Genomic DNA, 20,682 nt, shown 5'->3' with positions numbered 1-20,682 from the left:
ATCACTCTAAAACTACACACTCTAAACTACACAATTATCTTGGATACGAAGACAGCAAAGACAACTATGTAGCTAGCTAACACTACACTAATCAAGTCGTTCAGTTGAGGGTAATAGTTACTACAGTGCTGCTATACGGTAGACGGTGGACGTTAGCTAGCTGGCTAGCTGCTGGGCAGATAGCAGTGTAGGCTACGTTAGGACGACGAAATACGATAATTACGCAATTATCTTTGATACAAAGATGGCTATGTAGCTAGCTAAGAAGAAATTGCTAAGATTAGACAAATCAAACCGTTGTACTATAATGAAATGTAATGAAATGTAATGAAAAGTTATACTACCTGCAGACCGAAGTGCGTATGCGACTGCTCGCTCCAACCCGGATATGACAGATGGTTATCTATAGTATGTTGTCATGAAGTGCAAATTTTGAACAAATATGAACTCTTACTGTATTCTTAAACCCATAAAAGAATAGAAATGTTTTACATTTGTTTCCTTAGAACAAAACAGCATCCAACCCTCTAACCACTAGGCAGGTAGTCTAGTGGTTAGAGCGTTGGGCCAGTAACCGAAAGGTTGCTGGATCGAATCCCTGTCATTCTGCCCCTGAACAAGGTAGTTAACCCACTGTTCCCCTGTAGGCCATCATTAAAAATAAAAATGTGTTCTCAACTGACTTGCCTAGTTAAATAAAGGTTAAAAAAAAGAAAAATATGCGATCACAACTTAAGCGCAACTTAATGTATTTCCACCGTCCCTTCCCAATGGGCTCTAAACAGAACTTTCTTTACGCTAGACAGATATTCCAATTCTAGCAATTAATATGCTAAGTGGTACAATCCTTCACAATGTCACTTTTCATTTCCATCTTTCTGCGTTTAAATCAACGCTCCTTTGTAGGTCTCTGTGCAAGCAAAATATTTCTCAGTGACAGCTGTCTTTTTTCGGTGTTGTTTTCACTGTTACCTGACCCAATGTTTTTACCAATTGGTGACCCATACGGGTTGAGCAGGATTCAGGGAGGTCATACAGGATGACCACCTCAGAGAATATCTTTCCCAGTGAGCTGAAATGCATAGGCCCATAGCAAATGCCCTTTGACACATGCAACCCAGCTGGAAAAACACCTTTCCTGCCACTCCTTAATGAGAACAAGCATGGTACAGTGCATTTGGGAAGTATTCACACCCCTTAACTTTTTCTACATTTTGTTAGTTACAGCCCTATTGTAAAATGTATTCAATTAGATTTTTTCCCCTCATCAATCATAATCACAAAGCAAAAACAGGCTTTTAGAAATATTTGTAAATGTACACTACTGGTCAAAAGTTTTAGAGGGTTGTTATTTATTTTTGCTATTTTCTACATTGTAGAATAATAGTGAAGAGATCAAAACTATGAAATAAAACATATGGAATCATGTGGTAACCAAAAAAGTGTATTTTATATTTGAGATTCTTCAAAAAGCCACCCTTTGCCTTGATGACAGCTTTGCACACTCTTGGCATTCTCTCAACCAGCTTCACCTGGAAAACTTTTCCAACAGTCTTGAAGGAGTTCCCACATATGCTGGGTACTTGTTAGCTGCTTTTCCTTCACTCTGTGGTCCAACCTATCCCAAACCATCTCAATTTGGTCGGGTCATCTTGTGCTAGCATTCCATTAATCTCCTTCTTGGTAAAATAGACCTTACACAGCCTGGAGGTGTGTTTTGGGGTCATTGTCCTGTTGAAAAACAAATGATAGTCCCACTAAGCCCAAACCAGATGGGATGGCATATCCTTGCAGAATGCTGTGGTAGCCATGCTGGTTAAGTGTGCCTTCAATTCTAAATAAATCACCAGCAAAGAACCATCACACCTCCTCCTTCATGCTTTACAGTGGGAAATCCACATGTGGAGATGATACGTTCACCCACGCCGCGTCTCAGAAAGACACAGCGGTTGGAACCAAAAATCTCCATTTTGGACTCCAGACCAAAGGACAAATGTCCACCGGTCTAATGTCAATTGCTCGTGTTTGTTGGCCCAAGCAAGTCTTTTCTTAGTATTGGTGTCCTTTAGTAGTGGTTTCTTTGCAGAAATTCGACCATGAAGGACTGATTCACACAGTCTCCACTGAACAGTGGTTGAGATGTGTTTATTACCTGACCTCTGTGAAGTATTTCTTTGGGCTGCAATTTCTGAGGCTGGTAACTAATGAACTTATCCTCTGCAGCAGAGGTAACTCTGGGTCTTCCTTTCCTGTGGCGGTCCTCATGGGAGCCAGTTTCATCTGGCTCAAATGCATTAAATTCTTTGTCTTGGTGGTTCCAAACTTCTTCCATTTAAGAATTATGGAGGCCAATGTGTTCTTGTGGACCTTCAATGCTGATGAAATGTTTTGGTACCCTTCCCCAGATCTGTGCCTCGACATTATCCTGCTCTACGGACAATTCCTTCGACCTCATGGCTTGGTTTTTGCTCTGACATGCACTGTCAACTGTGGGACCTTATATAGACAGGTGTGTGCCTTTCCAAATCATGTCCAATCAATTGAATTTACCACAGGTGGACTCCAATCAAGTTGTAGAAACATCTCAAGGATGATCAATGGAAACAGGATGCACCTGAGCTCAATTTTGTGTCTCATAGCAAAGGGTCCTAATACTTGTTTTTTTATTATTATTATTATTATGATTTTTTTCACACTTTTTTTCTCCACAATTTTTCATGGTATCCAATTGGTTACAGTCTTGTCTATTCGCTGCAACTCCCGTATGGACTCGGGAGAGGCGAAGATCAAGAGCCATGTGTCCTCTGAAACACAGCCCAACCGCACTGCTTCTTTGACACAATGCCCACTTAACCCGGAAGCCAGCCGCACCAATGTGTCAGAGGAAACACCGTACACCTGTGCGACCGTGTCAGCGTGCACTGAGTCGCTAGTGCGCGATGGGACAAGGACATACCCTCGCCATAACCTGGACGACAATGTGCCAATTGTGTGCTGCCCCATGGTTCTCCCGGTCGCGGCCATTTGCGACGGAGCCTGGACTCGAACCCAGAATCTCTAGTGGCACAGCTAGCACTGCGATGCACTGTCTTAGACCACTGCACCACTCGGGAGGCCCCAGTTTTTTATTTTTAATAAATTTGCTAAAAATTCTAAAAACCTGTTTGCACTTTGTTATCGTGGGGTATTGTGTGTAGATTGATGAAAACAATGTTTTAATCCATTTTAGAATAGAGCTGTAACGTAACAACATTTTGAAAAAGTGAAGTCTGAATACCCTCCGAATGCACTGTATATTATTTGAGCTCACAGAGTAGTGTTTCTGTGGAGACGTTGTGTTGGCGGCTGACAGTACGAATACATGTTCTTAATGTGCCCCAAACTGAAAATGTAAAAGCCTTAGATATTAGCCTATGGATTTGAAGAATTATAAAGTACTATACGAAAACGTTGTCTTGTCTCCTTCAAGAACCATTGCTATGAATTACTATTTGTGATGTTTGCAGGTGCAAATATCCTCTCTAGTCAACACATGATGTCACTGATTATTTGATGAATTGGATTTCCTCCCGTACAGAGACGATGTTGAGCTTTGTGGATGACATCCTGTCTGGGGCCAAGTCTCCGTGTGTGATGCTTGGGGATATCCCTGACCTCTTGACCTCCTCCGTGAGCATGATCATCCGCTGCCTGGAGCCAGACACAACGTACATGTAAGTTGCTGTAGCATTATCAATGGATGCTTATCTCTTGTGGGGTTTCTTTCCAAAATGCTATATATCAATTTTCAGAAATGTTGGTAAATGAGCTTTTATTGTTTTACAGTTGAAACAACAACAAAGTAGGCACCCCGCCTCTGTTTTGATAAAAAGCTGAGGGATGGGCCTGTAGAAATGTAGCCACTCTCAGATTAATAGACAGAGATATGAATGAAAGAACTGCCCATCCATGATATTACATGTATTGTTTTAACCATGTTTTGAGGCCATACAGTATTTCTTTACATTTACAAAATGTACAAACATTGGAGAAAAATAACCTTATATTGTGGGATCTCGTGGGGTATATGAAGAGATAAACAAGGTGCTTGACTCCACCTTACAGTATATAAACTTCAATTGGGTGCTGGATCCTCCATATATAATCCAAAGAACAGAAATAGGACATTTTGTTCACATTTGTATAAAAAAAAAAACAGAAATATCACATTTATATAAGTATTCAGACCCTTTGCTATGAGACTCAAAATTGGGCTCAGATGCATCCTGTTTCCATTGATCATCCTTGAGGTGTTTCTACAATTTGATTGGAGTCCACCTGTGATAATTTCAATTGATTGGACATGATTTGGTAAAGCACACACCTGTCTATATAAGGTCCCACAGTTGACAGTACATGTCAAAGAGAAAACCAAGCCATGAGGTCGAAGGAATTGTCTGTGGAGCTGGGGAAGGGTACCAAAACATTTCATCAAAATTGAAGGTCTACAAGAACACAGTGGCCTCCATCATTCTTAAAAGAAGTTTGGAACCACCAAGACTCTTCCTAGAGTTGGCCACCCGTCCAAACTGAGCAATCGGGGGAGAAGGGCCTTGGTCAGTGAGGTGACCAAGACCTCGATGGTTACTCTGACAGAGCTCTAGAGTTCCTCAGTGTAGATGGGAGAACCTTCCAGAAGGACAACCATCTCTGCAGCACTCCACCAATCAGATATTTATGGTAGAGTGGCCAGACAGATGCCACTCCTCAATAAAAGGCACATGACAGCCCACTTGGAGCTCGCCAAAAGGCACCTACAGGACTCTCAGACCATGAGAAACAAGATTCTCTGGTCTGATGAAACCAAGATTCAACTCTTTGGACTGAATGCCAAGCGTCACTTCTGCACGAAACCTGGCACCATCCCTACTGCGAAAAAAAAATGATTTAATCAATTTTAGAATAAGGCTGCAACCTAACAAAATGTGGGAAAAAGTCAAGGGGTCTGAATACTTTCCAAAGGCACCGTATATCATTAATTTATTTGTCCAAAACTGGATGTAGCCACTACAGATTGCCCCTTTAGATAACATATGAAAGAGATTGGTGTTTTTTTTCACTATCTAATCATGTCAGGGGTTTTTCAATGACATTCATGTATTTGTTGGAAATCTATCACTTGATGGTTTAATTCAAGAGAAATAATCATGTTTTTTTGCAAAAAAAAAAAAATCCAGAGTGATTTACAGTTAGTGCATTCATCTTAAGATAGCTAGGTAAGACCACCATATATCACAGTCAATACAGTATATGAACATGTCATTCCAGCTAAACAATGGATATATAGATATGTTGCCAACAAAAAAAAAAACATTTTAATACCCACCTAAATATATGAATAAAAAATCTGAGAAAATAAATATTTTACACACACATGAAGGTACCCATAAACTAACACAAATGCAAAATAAATGGTGGATATAGCATTTTGGAAATAAAATCTTCAAATGAAAAATACTATATCGTCATTATCACCACTCAGATAAATAGGTAAAATATACTTAACCGACTTGTAAACACATTGCTTGCCTCCTTCGAACTTGTTTTAGCAAGCAGTGACTTGAATGTAAGATTTCCAAGAAAAAGACAACAAGGGAAAAGGGGAAATTATTAATTTGAGAAAGTGCACAATATGAAGATTGGTTAATGGATAATATCAAACTAGCTAGCTATTCTTCTTAGGGTAAATGCAGATCCTGGGAAAGCATAGATCCTAGAACTTTTACACCATATTATAACACTGTTGTGTATTGCACTGAGGGAAGCCTTGCCCTGGATGTTCCGTGGATGTGTACATACGTATCGATGTTATCCCATGGAAACACAGTCTACATGAAGGGAACAACATCCAGTTTGTGCAAGGTAGAGCCTGGAATCACTCCCCAGTCATGTGTATGTACTTCTTTAAGGTTCAAATTGGGGTGTTTTAAATATGGTTCAGACAGCTGGGGAAGTAGCTCATGCTTTGGAACAGCTTGAAAGGGCGTAAACGGAGCACTTAATGCTAATAGCAGAAACAAGAATCACAAGATCAACAGATTAGGTGTGCAGACAAACATGACAGAGAAAGGCCTTGTTCTTGACAAAATGTGCACTATTTGAGATGTTATTTCAATATACATATTTTTCTTTTTTTTTTAATCACAAAATGTTTCTTTTTTTTATATCACAAAATTCAACATTTACCCTGGATTTATATTATAATGACCTCTAATGTTTATAAATGGCTAAATAATACACCACGATAACAAACTATTTGGGAGGTATTGTGTATTTTTTTCCCCAAAAATAGGAAAAAAATGACATTGTTGAATTCGATATTAGGAAAAATCTAGTCACTTTCTGGGAAACGTGAGGAGTTAAGTGAGGTCATTGCCAGGTGTATTGAAAGCAGCTTATGGTTATTCTGTTTCTGTGCTACTGGACATTACAGTCTGCATTGCTCCGGTGGTTGTAGTAATGCAAGATGATATTGTGGTGATGTAAACTCACCACTGAGGAAGTCCCATGTGAGGTCAATGTTGTGCTGCCTGGTGGCCAGTATGTAATGACCGCATGGAACGCTTGACTGTGTGTTTAGGGTCAGCCGGTGTAATGAATTGGGCCATGCTCTGAGAGATATAAGTTCCTCCGGCACCCCTCCACCTCCCCCTCCCTCCTTTGGCACTCACACTCAGCTCCCTAACTCCACACATGCAGCCACTTACCTCACACACGCTCTGTAAATGGGGTAGACACACTGAAAAGATTACACAAAGGAGGGAGTGGGAGAAACCCTCAGCTTGAGCACATTGTCTCTTCAAATGGTTCTGATGTATAGGAATAGGAATATCCCAAACAAAAACATATGTGCTTTATCTTGACATAATTTTGCTTCTGGTCAGTCTCCTTGTTGGCAGGCTGTTCAGCACAGTTGTTACAACAGGAAAATTAAGTTATTTTCACAATATTTCCTTTTATCACTAAATCTCTCTATACCTGTGCTGTACAGTTAGCGAAATGCTTGATTACTTCTTTAGAAGTGTATTCGCAAAATCTTTCAGTTCAGCTTTGAGAATGTAAAAATACTGTCTCTGTAGGTTCCAAAAAGGAAACCTAATTTTACACATTATTTCATTTCTCTTATTGTCTTGACACTGGACAGTGATCTCAGTGCCTTGTTGGTCAGGCTGTATTGTATTGTATTCGGAACCATGGATACATACAGTACATTTATTTGGGGTAGACAAAATACACTGTTTCACAGGTTCCACTGCAGGTGGTAGTTGTTAATGTTTCCTTCCACTAGATGGCGATATGCTTCAAGTAAATGTTAACATCCACGCACTTGTTTTGTAAATTTAGCCTATTGGCAGATTTTATTAGCAGTTTTATCACATTACAACAGTCAATCAGAAAATGTAATGATTTTGTCACTATAACATTGAATGCATCTAATCTCCACCACTTTATTCAGGGTCATTTTTATTTTTATTTTCAAAACCTGAAGAACTAGATAACAGTTACACACATTATTGCTGTAGCATGCACTCCCATTGCAATGAACTAACACTAGTCATATATGTTGGTTTTCAGGTTTAGGCTCTGGGCAGTGGACAACACAGGCCGTCGCTCCAGTCCTAGTGAGGTCACCATCAAGACCCCCTGTCCTGCTGTGGATGACGTCAAAGCACAAGGTGGGATTTCTCATGCATGGATGGACAGTTTCTGTACCTGTATCTTGGTTTTTAGACAAATTTTCTAACAGTAGTTACCAATCTGAAAATTTGTAGAGACACACATGTAAAAAAATTAACTACACCCGCTAAAACATCTGCTAAATATGTTTATGTTGACCAATAACATTTTATTTTATGTCTTGGCTCCATATACAGTACTGAGATCAGATCTGTGTTGTTGCAGAGATTTCAGACAAGATCTACAACTTGTTCAATGGTTACACAAGTGGCAAGGAGCAGCAGACGGCCTACAATGCGCTGATGGAACTGGGCTCTCCCACCCTGCACCGTGTGCTCTACCACTACAACCAGCGTTACGAGAGCTTCGGAGAGTTCACCTGGAGATGCGAGGATGAACTGGGGCCCAGGTATGAACTGGGGACCACCTGGAGATGTGAGGATGAACTGGGGCCCAGATCTGATCTGATCTCTCTCTCTCGCTCTCTCACTCTCTCTCTCTCTCAGCACAACTACTGCCTGCCAGACTGTGTAGTAGCATCACAAATCGTCTCTACATGGGTGGTTGTTGAGACTTGATTTTTTAAAGTCATTTTGGATGTGTTTTTAACACAGACTGGTCTATAATTGATTCCAAATACAGGCTTTGATTGTAGACATAGTTTGCATGAATTGGGTAAAGTGGAAATTAATTCAAAATGATTGGAGACAATTGTACCTCTGACATTCATCTGTCAATTTACAGCAAGCAGGAAGGCCTCCGCTATCCCCTTACTGGTTACTCAGTGCAGATAAGTATTATAATGTGAAATTGTAGCTGAATGCTTTATAAACAGAGCCATGTGTCCGAATTAAAATGTGTAGGTAAGGTTGCTGGTAGATGCACGGTGAAGCAGGTGAAACTGATTAAGACTGCAAACTCCGAATCAGGGCCTTAGTTTCAAATTAAAGGTTGTTTTTAATCGAGCCCATATTGGAAGCGTTGATGTAATTGGTTTGCTTCTGAAGTGTTCCATTAAAATACACTTACATTAACAGCCCCCAATTTTCAGAGGGATGATTCATGTCAAGAAAGCACCAAAGTAAGTGCATTTGAGGTGAGGGTCGGGGGACTATAAACATGGGTTTAGATTAACCTAGTAATCAGTTGGACATTATCTCACTAAACACCATTATAGGAGGGTGGCTGCACTGGCTGGGTCATTCCACGAGAAGAGTAACTTTTGCACCAATATTGAATTTTAAAAGCCTGTTATATGAAATGCAGTGCTCTTTAATATAGAACACGTGGAGAATTCAATACATATGATTTTTTTTATATGAAGAAAGGCTCGCTAAAGTGCCAAACTTTTATTCAATCATTTTGAAATGTCTCTCTGTCAAACATGTGTCACTTCTAGGAAGATTTCAACCATTGGATGCTCTTCAGAGGAGGAAGGGAAGACCATCCTCCTCAGTGAATTTCTGAAAAATTAAAATAGTGAAACATTAAAAAAGTGATCATTTTTAGATAAAACTGAACTAAATATATTCACGTCACCAAAGAATTGATTAAAACACACTGTTTTGCAATTAAGTTCTACAGTAGCCTCAACAGAACTCTGTAGGGTACCACCATGGTGTAGCTGGAGGACAGCTAGCTTCCGTACTCCCCTGGGTACATTGACTTCAATACAAAACCTAGGAAGCTCATGGTTCTCACTCCCTTCCATAGACTTACACAGTAATTATGATAACTTCCGGAGGAAGTCCTCCAACCTATCAGAGTTATTGCAGTATAAACTGACATGTTGTCCACCACATCAAAGGATCAGAAAAGGATTCTAGTACTGAAAGCATAAGCTACAGCTAGCTAGCACGTCAGTGCATAAAATGTGGTGAGTAGTTGACTCAAAAAGAGAGAAAGACAATAGTTGAACAGTTTTGAACAAATGAATTTTATCCAAAATTAAGGAGAAGCAAGAGAGAGAGAGCTATATTTCATAGCATATATTTTTTCACTTTCACTTACTTAGCTAGCGTGAAATACAGCTAGCTAGTTTGGCCTAATCAAAAACCTGGCTCAAACAGAGAGGGATGCTATGTTAGCTAGCTGGCTATGGCTATCCAACACTGGAACTCTTCCAAGTCAAGGTAAGTTTTTAGTTTTATTAATTTGTTGCCACCGGGGCCCGCCGGTGTAACTGCTAAACGGCATGCTGCTGACTGTACACTATACTGCATGATTGTAGAGGGTTTACTAACGCGTTAGTTCTAGTAGCTATGTTGACTATGACATGAAAACGATGTAGGCTTTGTGTAGCAGTTAGCGGTCATGATATGTAGGTTTAGCCTGAAGTCTACAAGCGAAGAGAAAAGGTGAGAGAAGGAGAGCGTGTAGATAGATATCTAACTTTTAAGTTGCTCCATACTTTAAGACTATTGTTAGCTTGTTAGCATGTTGGGCAGGATTTTCCATGTTGTTATGGTGTGTTGTGATTGTGTAAGCCTGTTGTCTCAGGAAATGTCATTGTGCTTTAGGCGTTACTGAAGAGATGTATTTGTAATGTATTCTTTAGAATTAGAGTAAGAATAACATGATTAGACACAGTTTGCAATGGACCTTATGTGTTGGGTGCGTTGGGCTCCTGGAGAAGACCAGGAGGTTCCTATAATTGGAGACCCCCCATCACTTGTTTACTTGTTCCATTCCCCCTGCCTCTCTAGCAGTTCTGAAAGGATCAATGTACCATTTGAATCAAAACAATGAGATTTTGGTTTCCACACACACCAATACAAAGCAGACAACATTGCCTGTAACAGGGCTTGTCTCCAGAAATGACTTTTCTTGTTATGAAATCCTCCAATTCACTTGGGTTACCCTGTCACAAACACTGTGGACCATTAAAATGTTCATTAGCTAGTCAAAATACAGATAATAGTCACCCACTCAGCCCTTGACTAAATGTAAACTTGTTTCAGCAGAGTAAACAATATGTTAAAATAAACTGGTGAAGTAATGGATCTATCTTTATAAAGCATTGGAAATATTCCGCTCCCTACTTTTGTACATATCATATCTCACTGACGAGTTAGGTTGGCCCCTGTCAGAGAACGTTCTGGTTTCTTTTTCCTGCAAAATTGTGTGATGTTCAAGCCAAACATAAACTGACAAAGTCTGTCTCCTGAGCCCGACACTTCTCTCCATGTCCCAATCTTGTCATCGCTATGTTACTACCTATCACTAAAGGCATGAGGCTGGATGTTGACTTAGAAATGTTAGATGTTGGCTTGGTAGGAGAAAATCCTATCATGATCATTGCACTCCCCCTCTGTCTCCTTGCCTTTACAGCCCGAGAACTGACAGTTATTTTTATGACACATCCTAATCAGGCAATTGCCTGCGATGCTAAGTATTGTTATGGTTGGATTTCGCTTGATGACATGATAAGTGGAGCTCATGTTGTTGTGATTTTTCATTTTTTTTTGTTAAAAAGGGCCTTATTTCATCAAGGCTGTTTAGGAGTTACGGAGATTTTCCTCAGACATTACCACAATTACTCTTCCATTAGCTCATGTTGTGGACTGTCTCACCAACACATATACCCCATAACTGTTTGTTGGGTATAGACAGCAATGTATATACTAGTACTGTACCATACAAGTCCAACAGTTTACGTTCACGCAACACATGAAAATGCATGCATTCATAAAATGTATTTGAATGGACAACAAAGTTATCGTATCGCATCATATAGTATATCTGTGTAACACAGAGACAGAGTCATCATCGTGGTGGTTTCCTAGCATCATGGATGCTCTTTTGGTCAAGTCCCTGGTCTCTGTGGCTGTCTGAGTCAAGAAGATTTGAAAGAGGGGCCCTGACAGAGTGAGATATCTCCAAAGTGTACTGTACCTCGGAAATGTGAGGCCATTTTCCACTTCTATACATGCTGGGATTTATGGTGACAACCGTTGCTATTTGAAGCCCAAATAGTTATTTCTTGACAAATTAAAGCATAACAAACCTGAAGGTTTTTGTTTTAAGTAAATAAATATCTAAATTCCTTAAACCACTGAAATGTGGCAAGGTATTAGAAAAAAATGTATTGTAGCGACGCGCTTGGACAGTTGTGTGGTTTCACAGGGTCCAGCATGCCAGTCCCCCTACTGTCTGCCAATCAAGGGAATGTGTCAGTGCCAGACATCCTTGTGGTTGGTAGAACAGCGGGGGGCTGGGCACTACATGTCTGTTATATTGCCATGCTTGCATTGTTATCCCTCTCTTCATGTCCCGACAGTGAGTTGAATAGCTGTTATTGTTGTATCAGATTTATTCAGCGTAGGCTACGGCCAGACAGTTGCCTGTGTGAGTTCTGGGTTAATCAACCGTTCATTTCGAGAACTAGAGAACTGTTGTGGACATTCTCTCATTCATGATCTATTGAGGTCATTACAATATATTTAGAAGGATGATATAAATGACAGCATCCCTACTACAGACACACTGATTAGTTAGTAAAGACTCAATATGTCTGTGAATTTTTACATCGTTCAAAGTACTGTTCTCTGCAGATGATAAATTGTGGGAATTTAAGCTGTTGTTCTGCCCTATTTATGCAAATGGGATGTTGCTTAGTATCTCTATGTAAACATAACATAGGCTTCAGACCAGAGGGGGCTGGTGGGAAGAGCTATAGGAGGATGGGCAAAATGGCTGGAATGGAATCAATGTTATTTCCATGTGTTTGATGTGTTTGGTACCATTCCGTCGATTCTATTCCAGCCATTACAATGAGCCTGTCCTCCTATAGCTCCTCTCGCCACCCTCCTCTGCTACAGACACAGTAGTATCCAATATTCAAGGGAGAACTGATGAACCTGCCCCTACTTTGAAATACAAAATCTTAATATGAGGATGTATAATATTACAGTCATCGCTTAGGTTTCACCTGTTGAATGCAAATACATGGAAATATGACAGTCCATTACAGTATGTCAATGAAACAGTGATATTATCCTTTTTTGGAAAGTCTCACCCTGCGACACTTAAAGCACACTAACAAGCTGTCCTCATTCTACCCTGCGCCTGGTCTAACAACAAAACAATGAGTCAATCAGATGAGTCACAAAGAATAGCAAGTTAAGAGGTACAGTATGTCCGAAAACATTGGATTCTGTGGATATTCTTAGGAATGCTTTGAATGTAGGATTTGGGAGAGATGACAGTATTAAGAGAGAATAATGTGCTTTTCATTAATAACAGAGTATGAGTCTACCCAAAAACGTTTTGTGTGTCGACAAAAACGTCTCACTATTTACATTGCAGTTTGGTGGTCCTGGTTTGGCCAGTGTGTGAGGTGAAGCCATGTCTGAGGAGTGAGACACTCTTTCCATCCTGTACAGTTACTGTTTCTGTCAACCACTTATCATGGAGACAGCTTCATCACTTTCAGTGGCTGTGTTTATACAGGCAGCCCAAATCGGATATTTTTTCCACTAATTGGTCTTTTGACCAATCACATCAGATTATTTCAAATCAGATATTTTTCAGAGCTGATCTGATTGGTCAACAGACCAATTAGTGAAAAAAATATCAGAGTTGGACCACCTGTGTAAATGCAGCCAATGTCGTAACTGTTATCTGAACATGGGTAGACCTTGTACATGTTATGAAATAGATGAATAACAGTAAAATAATGACCTGAGAAGTGAATCAATTATTTATTCCACCTCATGCCCGGTCTTTTCCTGCAGGGAAGATGTGGGTTTAGTGTCTGTCGGATTGTGATGTAGTGTCAAAATGATGGTGAAGAAGCAACGTGTGATTTATGAGTGATCCGCTCTAACCAACTTTTGATTTGCATCATTTAAGGTGAGAACACCAAATACTTAGATTTGACCTCAATCCAGACAGAATTACATCATTTGTGTATTAGGTATTTCCATCAATTTTACTTTTTCTTCTTCTTTTGAGATAATTCTACAAGAAATCGAGATCCACAATAGGCGAAACAGCGCCACTGGCCGCCCCATGCGCATTTGTTATTGTTTTTGTTTTGAGTATGTAAGCATCCAGCATCGTGGTAAAAAAAGTTAGTAGATACACTGCTGTTCTATCGTTCGTGTGATGGTGTGATGATATCAGAGGGAGAAAAAAACAGTGTTCCTTGTTTGAAGTAACGTCTTTGTTGTTGTAATATCGCAAACTGATGTGGCAGTTTCACCCCCCCCCCCCTATGGATTCTAGCTTTAAGACATTTTCTTTTATGTTAGGGCCCTGTCTATGTACAGTTTGTCCTTGGAAATAATTTGATTTGAGGTCAATTGTGTATATTACTAATGTGTTAACAATACGTCATAATTACCAATAATTATCCATGTTAAGACACCTGTGCATTTTATGCCTATACTGTGTAGCACTGTGGCAGGTAATATTATAGGAAGCTGATTTCAAGGTAGTGTGTGTTTGCTGAGGAGTGTTGTGTTCCTTTGTAGGAAAGCTGGTCTGATTCTCTCCCAGCTGGACGACCTGAGTGGCTGGTGCAGGGGTCTTCTCCAGGAGTCCAAGATCGGCTTGCGCAGGATGTCCCTCAAGTACCTGTCCTGCCGTTACACAGACACCAAGGCCTTTGGTCTCAACTGGGTGGAACTGGGCCAGGATGTGCGAAAGGCCTGTGACGAACAGAACCTGCTAGTCATGTACAATGATTATGGGGAGCCCAAAGAGCGTTGAACGTCATACAGCAAATAATGGGTCTTGAGGATTTGTAAGTGTGTAATTGTGCTTTTGGGATTATCATCATGTCTGCTTTTTAATTATTGTGTGTTCTAACCCTTATTTATTGTTATAGGAACCTGATTTCAAGGTAGGGTGGGTTTGAGAGGTAAGGAGGGTTTATTTAAAATATTATTAGAGCAAGATATAACAATAATGCACATGTACAGTAACAAAGTGTATATGTACCTTTCTCAATGCTTATTTGCATTTAGACAGCACTTTTCATGACTTTTTGGACGTTTTGGAAGTTTGGAAGTTGCACCAACAATCCTGAACCCCAAAAATGTATATATTAGGATTATAAAGATTGAGTTATTTACTGTAACATGTTGAATGTAGTATTGAAGTATAAATTCATATTTAAGCTGTTGTCTTTTGTATTTAGACAGTCCGCATATACAGTAGTGGTCATTTCAGAAGGTTGGGAGGTCATGTACAGTGTGGCTCTAAATGTTAAAAGTTAAAGTTGCCAAACCCAAATGCCAGTATTTGCTACATCAATGAATTCCTAATCATTCTGAAATCAACAAATGGCCATCTTTGAATCAGCATTTCTATTACAAAATGAAAGATAACAGCAAATCAATGTTTTATATTGTTTATCCGTAGTATGTTTAGAAATGTAAATTTGTATGTGTCTTAGGAATATACATGATGTGATCCTGTAAAAACACTAATACCTTTGATACCTGTGTTTTACTACAATACGCAATTAATATAAACCAAATGCCGACTGTTTTTTTTTTTTTTTTTAACAATTACGCTCCTCACACACGTTGATAATGCAATAGTTATCCCCATAACATGGAGTTGAAAACAAATGCTTGCAGATAGTTTCATAGGTTCACCAATGCATCAAATGACAGCACTAGCTTCTGTAAATATTGTACTACAAATGATTTCTATTATAATATTAATAACAATGGGCCTCAGCTGTAAGGATGTCTTTTATTATGAGAAAACCATTGGTTGACATTGATAAGGATGCTTTTTTTTTCAATTTGCACATGAGAGGTGTGAGTATTCCTTATGTATACATGTTTTGTGTATGTTTGCATTATTTTTGTTCTGAGACTGTTTCCCAAAATAATGGAGAGGTTTGTTTTATCAATACAATGAAGTGGATTACAAAAATGGACAGATTATAAGGCTTAACAAATGTTATTATCCATCAGAAGTGCATCAGAATTGTTACCATACACATCATAAAGCTAATGGAACTAAAGCTGATGAAAACTAACAAAAATCAGCATGTTATACTATTATGTCTTTGTGGCTAATCTAATGTTCTCTTTTTCCCTTTGATCTTTGCTATTTCAAAGAATAATAAATAATATATTATGAAATGTTGGAACGTTGGATGTTCCAAAAAAAAGTTTCCTGATCAGTCACCATGTCTGAGTCTAGTTCATTTTCAGTCGGTTAACTCAAGTCAATGTCACACTGATTGGAATGTTTCTTAGGGATTGTAGAGCCTCAAACACAATGGTTTAAACCAAATAATACCAAAAGACATGTTAAGTCTCGGCTCAGCTTCACACTTATACACTGAGTGCACAAAACACAAAACAGCACCTTCTTAATATTGCATTTCACCCCTTTTTGCCCTCAGAACAGCCTCAATTTGCCAGGGCATGAACTCTACAGATGTGGGGGGTAATAGTGATTTACGGGGCAATAGTCATTTAGACAGGTTACCTTGGCGTTCTTGGGCACAGGGACTATGGTGGTCTGCTTGAAACATGTAGGTATTATAGACTGAGTCAGAGAGAGGTTGAAAATGTCAGTGAAGACACCCGCCAGCTGGGCAGCGCATGCTCTGAGTACGCATCCTAGTAATCTGTCTGGCCCCGCAGCCTTGTGAATGTTAACCTGTTTAATGCTCACTTCGAGGCAAGCAACACTGAACCATGCATGAGAGAACCAGCTGTTCCAGACGACTGTGTGATCTCGCCCTCAGTAGCCTATGTGAGTAAGACCTTTAGGTTAATATTCGCAAGGCCACGTGGCCAGACGGAATACCAGGACGTGTATTTATAACATGCACTGACTTTCTTATGTGGCGCTGACGGGTATGGTAGCTCTGCTTCTATCTCCTAAGCAACTTTACAGTATTTAGATTTTTGGCTGGAGTGTTTACAGACATATTCAATCTCCCTATCCTCCCTTTTTATACCGCTATCATCCAGAAGGTGAGGTCAGTGCAGGTGCATCAAAGCTGGGACCGAGAGACTGAAAAAAATACAGAATACACACAAAAGACAAAGTGTCACAAGTTAAAGATACAATTGAAGATTAGAAACAACTCCAGTTATCACAAACAGTGTTGTCGATCAGAGTCTTAAAAACAGGCAAAGACACTGAATCCCCTAACTTTAAAATCTTCTGAAGCATGTTCCAGGATGAAGGGGCATTATGGGAAAAATATGTTTTTCCCATCTCAGTTCTAGCCTTAGTAACAGACATGGACAGCAGCGACTGTGAACAAAGACTATATTGAGTGACTGAGCAGAGATATGAAGGGAGTTGTCCCATCAATGCTTTGTACACAAATGTGTACCAGTGCTTTAGCTTCCTGGTGGAGAGAGAGGTCCATTGCACCATAGCATACAAATCACAGAGATGGGTAAGTGATCAAGCATTTGTAATAAATCTTAAAGCACAATGTGTCCAGAGTTTTCAAGGTACTTGCTGAGGCCTGCAAATAGACACTATCACCATAATCCAGCACAGATTTTTTTAAAGTGCTTTGAACAATATATTTTCTGACTAACATTGAAAAGCATGATTTGTTCCTGAAATAAAAACCCCATTTCAACTTCAGTTTCTTGGTCAAGGTATGTTTAAAATTAAACTTTTCATCTAACCAAATCCCAAAATACTTATAGGAGGGGACCCAATCAATTTTCTGGCCTGTTATAGTTCAAATCTGCAAGTGACTCCATCTGTTAATTTGCAGGGAAGAGAAAACCATAAACTTTGTTTTACTTTCATTAGGCACAAGTTTCAATTGGAAAATTTGCCTTCGAATAACATCAAAGGCCAACTGTAAGTCCTGAAAAGCCTTCCGAATATTAGATGCTGTAGAATAAATAATTCTGTCATCAGCATGTAGATGGAGATTTGCAGAGTCAACAGTCTTGCCTTTATCATTTACTGTATATACAGTGTAAAAAGGATCGGATGTAAAATTTAGCCCTGGGGAACTCCTTTTGTAAGCCTTCGAAACTCAGATGTCATATCCTCCTGAGCTACACACTGTGTTCTGTCAGAAAGGTAGTTTTGGAACCAATCCAATGCATCAACACTTAAACCCACCTTTTTTAGTCCATACAACAGCAGGGCATTGTCAACAGTGTCGAGGGCCTTCGATAAGTCAATGAAAGTTAAACACAGGGATTTGTCATGTCCTGAGCATCTAGAATATCACCTACAACCTTACAGCAGTAATTGTACTATGCTTGGCTCTAAAACCCGACTGGAATTGAGATAAAACTGAGTTATTATAAAGAAAGTCTTTGAACTGTTGGTTCACCAGCTTTTCCAAAACTTTTGTCATCACTAGCCGGCTTCCACCCGGTTACGCAACTCTGCAACTTAGAGGCTGCTGCCCTATATACATAGACTTGTAATCACTGGCCAATTTAATAATGGAACACTAGTCACTCTAATCATGTTTACGTACTGCTTTACTCATCTCATATGTATATACTGTTTTTTATTATAGTGAATTTTTGTCAATGCCACACCGACATTGCTCGATCTAATATTTATATATTTCCTTTTACTTTTAGATTTGTGTGTATTGTTGTGAATTGTTAGATACTACTGCAATGTTGGAGCTAGGAACACAAGCATTTTGCAACGCCCGCAATAACATCTGCTAAATATGTGTATGTGACCAATAAAATTATATTTGATTTGATATGACTAGCTGGTAAGTGTCTTCACTGACATTTTCAACGTATCTCTGACCTGGTCCGTAATACCAACTTGTTTCAAGCAGACCATCATAGTCCCCATGCCCAAGAACGCCAAGGTAACCTGCGTAAATGACTATCTTCCTGTAGCACTGACATCTATACCCATGAAATGCTTTGAAATGATGGTCATGGCTCATATAAACACCCACTCCAAATCTCTATTGCACTCCATACTACCCCCACCCACATGGACAAAAGGAATACCTATGTAAGAAGGCTGTTCATACAACATAGTCCCTCCCCTCCATGCTCATCACCAAGCTTAGGACCCTGGACTTGAACACCTCCCTCTGCAACTGTATCCTTCACTTCCTGACGAGCTGCCCTCAGGTGGTGAGGGTAGACAACAACACATCCACCACGCTGATCATCAATACAGGGGCGCCTCTGGGGTGTGTGCTTAGTTCCCTCCTGTACTCCCTGTTCACCCATGACACCAACAGGTATGACCAACGATGATGAGGCAGCCATTAGGGATGAGTTTAGAGACCTGCTTGGAACACAGGAAACGGACAGGAAGTGTGCCACCATCCACAGTGATGGGGCTGAAGTGGAGAGGATTGAGAGCTTCAAGTTCCTTGGTGTACACATCTCTAAGGAATTAACATCATCCACACACACTCACACAGTTGTGGAGAGGGCACGACAGCACTTATTCCCCCTCAGGAGGCTGAAAAGATTTGTCATGGGCCCTCAGATCCTCAAAAGGTTTTACACCTGCTCCACTGAGAGCATCTTGACTGGCTGCATCACCACTTTGTACAGCAACTGCAAGGCACCCGACCGCATGGCGCTACAGATTGTGGTGAGTATAGCCCAATAATTCACTGGGGTCGAGTTACCTGCCTGCCATCCAGGACCTCTATACCCGGCATTGTCAAAGGAAGGCCCCATAAATTGCCAAAGACTCCAGCCACAGACTGTTCTTTCTGCTGCTGCATGGTAAGCAGTACCAATGCACCAAGTCTGGAACCAGGAGGACCCTGAACAGCTTCAACCCCAAAGCCATAAGACTGCTAAACAAGCCTGGAAAATAGCTATTCAAATAGCTACCCGGACTACCTCTTTTGCACTCTCTTGTATTGACTCTATGCATACACACACTGGACCCACAAACTCACACATACTTACACTGACGTCCCAACACACACACACACACACACACACTACACATGCTTACATACACAACATATGCGCACACATGCATACTGACGCAAACACACACTTTCAAACTCAGCACACACGCTCCTGCTGTCTATTATCTATCCTGTTGCTTGGTTACTTTACCCCAACCTAGACAGTTGAAGTCGGAGGTTTACATACACCCTAGACAAATACATTTAAACTCAGTTTTTCACAGTTCCTGACATGTAATCCTAGTAAAAATTCCCTGTTTTAGGTCAGTTAGGATTACCACTTTATTTTAAGAATCTGAAAGGTCAGAATAATAGTAGAGAGAATGATTTATTTCAGCTTTTATTTATTTCATCACATTCCCAGTGGGTCAGAAGTTTACATACACTCAATTACAGTAGTATTTGGTAGAATTGCCTTTAAATTGCTTAACTTGGGTCAAATGTGTCGGATAGCCTTCCACAAGCTCCGGGCAGCCGAGCGGAAATGGAGGAAAACTCGCCTCCCTGCGGACCTGGCATCCTTTCACTCCCTCCTCTCTACATTTTCCTCTTCTGTCTCTGCTGCTAAAGCCACTTTCTTCCACTCTAAATTCCAAGCATCTGCCTCTAACCCTAGGAAGCTCTTTGCCACCTTCTCCTCCCTCCTGAATCCTCCCCCCCCCCCCCCTCCTCCCTCTCTGCAGATGACTTCGTCAACCATTTTGAAAAGAAGGTCGACAACATCCGATCCTCGTTTGCTAAGTCAAACGACACCGCTGGTTCTGCTCACACTGCCCTACCCTGTGCTCTGACCTCTTTCTCCCCTCTCTCTCCAGATGAAATCGCGTCTTGTGACGGCCGGCCACCCAACAACCTGCCCGCTTGACCCTATCCCCTCCTCTCTTCTCCAGACCATTTCCGGAGACCTTCTCCCTTACCTCACCTCGCTCATCAACTCATCCCTGACCGCTGGCTACGTCCCTTCCGTCTTCAAGAGAGCGAGAGTTGCACCCCTTCTGAAAAAACCTACACTCGATCCCTCCGATGTCAACAACTACAGACCAGTATCCCTTCTTTCTTTTCTCTCCAAAACCCTTGAACGTGCCGTC

The 20,682-nt window shown here is 40.4% G+C and overlaps 1 protein-coding gene across 1 annotated transcript in view; it reads left to right on the top strand.

Moving 5' to 3' along the window:
• Positions 1-18,373, top strand: part of LOC115103101 (astrotactin-1) — a 252,497-nt gene extending 234,124 nt beyond the window's left edge. Inside the window, exons 20-23 of the mRNA XM_029623730.2 lie at positions 3,578-3,713; positions 7,615-7,715; positions 7,942-8,125; positions 14,193-18,373. Coding sequence (XP_029479590.2) covers positions 3,578-3,713; positions 7,615-7,715; positions 7,942-8,125; positions 14,193-14,430 — 659 coding nt within the window. The 3' untranslated portion in view covers positions 14,431-18,373. The remainder of the gene's footprint in view (positions 1-3,577; positions 3,714-7,614; positions 7,716-7,941; positions 8,126-14,192) is intronic.
• The last annotated feature ends 2,309 nt before the right edge of the window (positions 18,374-20,682 follow it).

This window comes from Oncorhynchus nerka, linkage group LG20 (genome assembly GCF_034236695.1).
Source record: "Oncorhynchus nerka isolate Pitt River linkage group LG20, Oner_Uvic_2.0, whole genome shotgun sequence".
Lineage (NCBI taxonomy): Eukaryota > Metazoa > Chordata > Actinopteri > Salmoniformes > Salmonidae > Oncorhynchus > Oncorhynchus nerka.
Note: the sequence above shows the minus strand (reverse complement) of the source record. Positions and strands in the feature narration are given on the sequence as shown.